A 6,164-nucleotide genomic window follows, 5' to 3' on the forward strand; every position below is an offset into this window, starting at 1 on the left:
AATAACAGAAGAGAAGGAGTCTGTTGATGTTTCTTACATTAATACCTTTAAAATAATCATTTGTATAATGATGATTCAGCTTGTTATTCCACGTACCGGAATCCTGTCTTCGATATTGAGGTCTGCCTGTTTTGTGGGTGCGCTGGGTTTGGAGCTTGGGACCTCTGAACCCAACTTGATACTGCAGGACACATCTGATACCACTAACAAGTCACTGCAGGAGTTGGTGTGGTCAACTGAAGAAAAAAAACAATAAAAATACTTGATTGAAACAATCTGGAGTTTTTCAGTAGCTAAATCATTGGATGCCATTGACAATAAAATGTTCCCCGGTTCATTTGAACAGGGATGGCTGACAGCCATTGAATTATGTCAATTCAGTTTAATCTTGTACTTGTTGAATATTTTTTAATCATTTGTTAATCTGAGTATTACATAATTGAGTGTTTGGGTAAACGTTGTCTTGACTCTGATTTTTTTTCTCTTTAGTTTTTATTCCAATGAAATATTTTCTTAAAAATAAGTCAGATTAATTATTTAGCCAATACTGACCTGAACACAAATCTGAAAATCAAAATGTCAAAACTACTACTTAAAACAGTTAAAAGTACAGATTTTTATTTTTCATTAAAAAATATTATTTTATTAAAATGTGGCAAGAATATTTTTGTAGAATTCTGTGTTTCATGATAATTTTAATCAAGACTACAGGAAATTTAAATTTTTAGGTTAGCCATCAAATCAATTGGCAACAATTTGATCATTAAAAAATCATTATCGGCAATATTTTCTTAATACATTTTTAATGTAAAAAAAATCAATTTAGGTTTAAAACTAAATGAACTACATTTGTTAACATTTTTTAATTATTTGATTATATATTAGAAATTAATAATATGGTAATTCCTTTAGCTAGGAAACGCTATGTGGGAAGGGGATACAACAAATAACCAATAAAACAAAAAAGGACATATTAGACAGTACTAAGAGTGTCTAAATACATTTAAAAAGGTTTTCTAGTTTATAACAACCTTGTTGGTTATTTGAAGAAAGGGTGGGCAGCGTCCCTGACTTGACAGTAGACTTGGCCAGGACACTTAAAACCCCTGGTGTGGATTGAGAGTGTGGCAGAACGCCAGGGGAGGACTCTTCATCATCATCACGCTCCAATCTGGTGGCACTCGACGTTTCCACAGAGGATTTGCTACCCTGCAACATCAACTCTTGGTACGGCAACCCGCTGACCGCGTCGGGTAGTGTGTCGCGAGACCCAGAGGAGACATTCAGACTGGCGGCCTCAGCGACCTGGTCCGCTTCTCTTAACGCTGTCACGGTCTCCTGGACCAAAGGGTACTGAGACAAGGAGCTCTCATCATCCTCATGTATGGCTGAATAGTCAGGACACGCACTATGAAAAAATAAATTAAATAAAAAAGAGAAGTAATTTTAATTATTCACCATTTGGATCATGTGCATCCATGGAGAAAAATGTTTAACAATCTGAAAAGAAAAAAAAATAACTTTTATGACATGTAGCAGTGGAGAAAAACGTGGGCAAAAGCCAATATTTCCAGGATAAGATTTCGGTGAACTAACATTTTACAATGCCAGAACTGTTTCATCTAATCAACTACGGGAATTTCAGACAGTCCGCTATTTCTTATACTGTGATCCATCTTCACTTCGCGGCTTCACTAAGTCGCAATTTTTTTTCTGAAAAAAATAAAAATCATAAAAATGGAAAAATCCACGCTGAAACTCGCAAGCGGAAGCCACTCCCCTGTCTTCCGCTTGCCACTAGGAAAATGGCGGAAGACAGAGGACTGTCACTCAACTGCGGAAAAAAATGGCAAGCAGCGAGCAGTGGCCGTCATTTTTATGAAAAAATAGCTTTCTGAGCGGCCGGGAGCCCGTGTGAGGGTGGATTTTTATCAGAAATGCGAGCCCTGTGCCGAAGTCCGGGCAGTGGGCTGACGTTGTTGCAATTATCTGAAAATAGAGCTCCCTGGACGGCTAATTGACGTTTGGACGGCGCGGAGAAGCGAAGAGGGAGTTTAATTTCCCGGCTGGTTGGCCGCCAATCCAGGGGCCCAATCCCGCGACGTCGGCCGGCTATCCGGCGGCACATGCCCGTGGCCCATGCCCGCGGCCCATACCCGTGGCCCATGCCCACGGCGTCGGCCGGCGACCCATGCCCGCGGCGTTAGCCGGCGATCCGGCGACCCATGCCCGCGGCGTCGGCCGGCGATCCGGTGGCCCATGCACGCGGCGTCGGCCGGCGATCTGGCGGCGAGCGAGGTCTGCCCCAGGACCCGTTTTTTTGCCATGATGATTGGAATTAAAAATAATATAGTAAAAGATCATATTCAGGAAATATCAAGTCTCTTGCCCCTACCATGTTGACCTGTATTTTTTGTACTATAAGTCGCACCAGCCAAAATATGCTAGGTGAAAGGGGAAAAAAATATATTTGTCATGAGTAGAAGTCACATTTTAGGGGGAATTTTATTTGATAAAATAAAAATAAAAGACATTTCGTATAAAATGTTCATACTGTAGAAACAATAAAACAAACTTGATATCGAGCTCACCGCCCACACTGGTGCCTGTCTAGCTCACAGGGCCTTTTTAAAGGCCGCCTTGTGGTGTAGAAGTTCACTTGCCTGACTTCGGTGAGGGCAGTGTGCCCTACGACTGACTGGCGACCAGTCTAGGGTGTAGTCTGCCTTTTGCCTGAAGACAGGTGGACCATAATTACGATCACAGACCACGATTACAACCACTTCCATACCGCCCATCTTTGAAAGTGTTGCGGGGGTTGCTAGAGCCTAACCCAGCTGTTGTCGGGCAAAAGGCAGGCTACACCCTAGACTGGTCGCCAGTCAGTCGTAGGGCACACAGAGACAAATGACCATCCGCACTCCCAATCATACCGCCACTAGCGGGAATCGAGCCGTGCCAAAGTCAGGCGAGTGAACCTCTACACCACGAGGTGGCTTATTCACAACATATGATACGGAAACCTGGTAAAACAAACTACCAGTATGGACACAATTCTCAAATGGAATTTACAATTTTAAAATCCTTCATTTCTAATTCATCATCATAATATTTAAATTTTTTCAAAGTCTGATTCATCATCATCAGATTCACCAAACAACTGATTCCATTTTTCTTGAGATATTTGTGTGAGCACCGGCCAATAGAACGGACTACCACGCCCCATCTGGCGGACAGACAGGTTTTACGTCTCCAAGGGGCCTTTTTCACAGGCAAAGGGCAGTTAAAAGCGAAGATCTTGTGTATTAAACACACCGAACTTTGCTTCAGTTTTTTGGTACAAACGGCAGGTATGTATCATTGTACAGTAATACCTCGACATACGAGAGCCCCGACTTACGAGCAATTTGAGATACGAGTAAAATTTCGAGCAAATATTTATCTTGAAATACGAGATAATTTTTATATACGAGCATACAGCGGACGCGAGAGGCTGCTCATAAGAACATCATGGGCACTGTCTTTCTGGTCGCAACTCCCTCGTGTAATGTCTCTACGAGCACTGGGTGGAGCGTTGCATTTTTCTGTGTTTTTTCCCGTTAGTCAGTGCGAATGGCGGAGCTTGTTCGCTAATACGAGAGGAGTACTACTTCCCAGGCAAGCTGGCAAGTGGTCGTGCGTTATCCTATTGTGAGGACATTTGTGTGCATCATTTTCGGAATATTTTGAAGGGGAGACAAAAGCAAACAACCCTCGATAGGTTACATCTGAAAGTCAGGGTGGAGGCGGGGCAAATAGAGCCAACCCGGTAGAAGAAAGGTACTCGGATGATTCGCCTAAAGACGTTTCACCGACGGACGTTTGACAGATGGACAGGTCGCCGAATGGACGTTCCACCTCCGTTCGGCCGGACGGAGGTTTCGCCGAAACGGGATTCGCACCCTCGCCCCGCCCCCGGATCGTGTGTGTACAAGTTTTTCAATCTCGGCCCGTGGGCCATATACGGCCCGTTAGGATTTTTAATCTGGCCCGCCGCCGGCGTTGTCCAAATTATAGTAAAAGTCAATGATTCATTTCCCTCTGCCGCTCATCACTCTCAATTTATTAGTCTACCGTCAATGGCAGCCCGGGAATAAGCACTCTTGGGCGGGCATGTCAGCCCTGGAATAAGCACTCTTGGGCGGGCAGATGTAGCAGAACCGAGCCGTGAAATGACAGCATTTAGGTTAAATCCATCCTAAAACAGCATTTAATGATCAAATACAAATACTGGAGCTCTTTGGACATTAGAACTGAGCCCAGGGAAGTGAATTCCTCGGTAAAAGGTCTTTTTGGGGTCACCCTGTATGTTTAGACTTCTGTGGGGCATGGCGTTAAAATCTTATGAATAAATTAGCGAGAGAGACCTCGAGTTGTTAGAATTATCCTGACTGGGTACGCGGATGGATGCACAGTGGTACCTCGACATACGATCGTATTCCGTTCCGAGACTGAGATCGTATGACGAGATTCTCGTAACTCGAGCGGACGTTTTCTATTGAAATGAATGGAAAACAAATTAATTCGTTCCAGCCCTCTGAAAAAACACCAAAAACAGGATATTGGATTGGAAAAAATGTTTTATTCCTTCTAATTCGCCATCTATTAACAAAGTAACACATAACTAGTGGTTTAATAGTAATAAAATGTGTTTAATCTAACTAAAATTGGGCAGATTTCGCCGACGTGAGACAGAGACGTTTCCACGACAACGCACTCGTAAACGGAACAAACAAATTTAAATTAACTTGGATTAATATATACAGACACTCAAACATACTTTTAATGTAACTTTACACAAAACTGAATTCTAATTTTGTTGTAATCTTTTGTTACCTTCGTTTTCTGGGCTGGCGGTTTGCCACGCCTCCACCCTCACGTTCGCTATCGATGGACTGTTTGCTGTTGTATTGCCTTCAAAATATTCCCAAAATGATGCACACAAATGTCCTCACAATAGGATAACACACGACCACTTGCCAACGAGAAATAGTCTTTAAAGAACGATCGCGGGAGCTTCTTTCCTTAGAAAGAATAACAGGAAATACAATAGTTGAGCTTACCCACGTATTGATTGTGGGTAATGAAGTTTTATTCTGAGAAAGGTTTCCATTGCCTATGGGTGTTGTGTGCACGAGTATACTTCATTACCCAGAAAGCCCTCTTTTTGCCCGCGCATGCGCGTTGTGCGTTTCCTGGTCGTACGAGAAACTCGTCTGAATTAATCGTTCCGTGCTCGTAGATATTGTTATACACGAAAGATATGCAAAAAAGACAGTGCCATTGCCACCTAGCTTGGTCGCATCACGAAATTTTGATCGCAAGACGGCCGAATTATTCGATCGAAATTTCCGCCCTAAGACGAGAATTTTGTATGACGAGCGGTCGTATGACGAGGTACCACTGTATTCTCTTCTTGCAAGAATTAAACAAAGATGTGACTTCAGATGCCTCGTTTATTGTGAATTTGGAAATACCTAAGGATAACCCTATCAGTGCTCAAACGAAACTTTAATAACTTAAACTGGAGGCAAATAAAATAACAAAAGACTTGGCGTCAAATTTTACACTCAAACCTGACAAAGAAAATACAGGGGACATGGAAACAAGATAGCGTAAATCAGACGGTCCGACAAATAACAAACAATCCGTGAGCTTTAAATAGACAAGACCAGAAATAATTGTCAATGATGAGCAGCTGGAAACGAGAGGGAAGGGCAAGCGAGGAGGGACAAACAAGGGCGCAAAAAGTGAACACACGGAGGTGAAAATGAAATAACAAACCAAACCTAACATCTTACCGTATTTTCACGACTATACGGCGCACATAAGTCTTAAATTTTCTCCAAAATAGACAGGGCGCATTATAATCCAGTGCGCTTTATATATGGACCAATACTAAAATTGTTATCACGATAAAATAAAATAAATCAGTCGATAGGACAACTACGGCAAGCAGCCCCCGACTCTACTATTTTCCCGTAGAAAAAGTACTGCGCAGTGACTGCTGGGATATATAGTTATTTTGTCAATACACTCAGTATGACGGCGAGCACACTAATTTGGTGCTCGGCGTCATTTCGGCTGTATTTACAAAAGAAATATATATATATATATATATATAT

The 6,164-nt window shown here is 42.4% G+C and overlaps 1 protein-coding gene across 3 annotated transcripts in view; it reads right to left on the reverse strand.

Annotated features, from left to right (window-relative positions):
- Nucleotides 1–6,164, reverse strand: part of LOC144089484 (uncharacterized) — a 61,555-nt gene that overhangs the window by 50,140 nt on the left and 5,251 nt on the right. For all 3 annotated transcript variants that reach the window (XR_013305085.1, XR_013305084.1, XM_077620375.1), the window contains exons 4-5: nt 1,032–1,408; nt 97–236 (exon numbers count right to left, since the gene is read on the reverse strand). Coding sequence is in view for 1 of the 3 variants with exons in the window: in XM_077620375.1 (XP_077476501.1) it covers nt 97–236; nt 1,032–1,408 (517 nt within the window). In the remaining 2 variants the exon portion in view is untranslated. The remainder of the gene's footprint in view (nt 1–96; nt 237–1,031; nt 1,409–6,164) is intronic.

The sequence above is a fragment of the Stigmatopora argus genome, chromosome 15 (assembly GCF_051989625.1).
Source record: "Stigmatopora argus isolate UIUO_Sarg chromosome 15, RoL_Sarg_1.0, whole genome shotgun sequence".
NCBI lineage: Eukaryota > Metazoa > Chordata > Actinopteri > Syngnathiformes > Syngnathidae > Stigmatopora > Stigmatopora argus.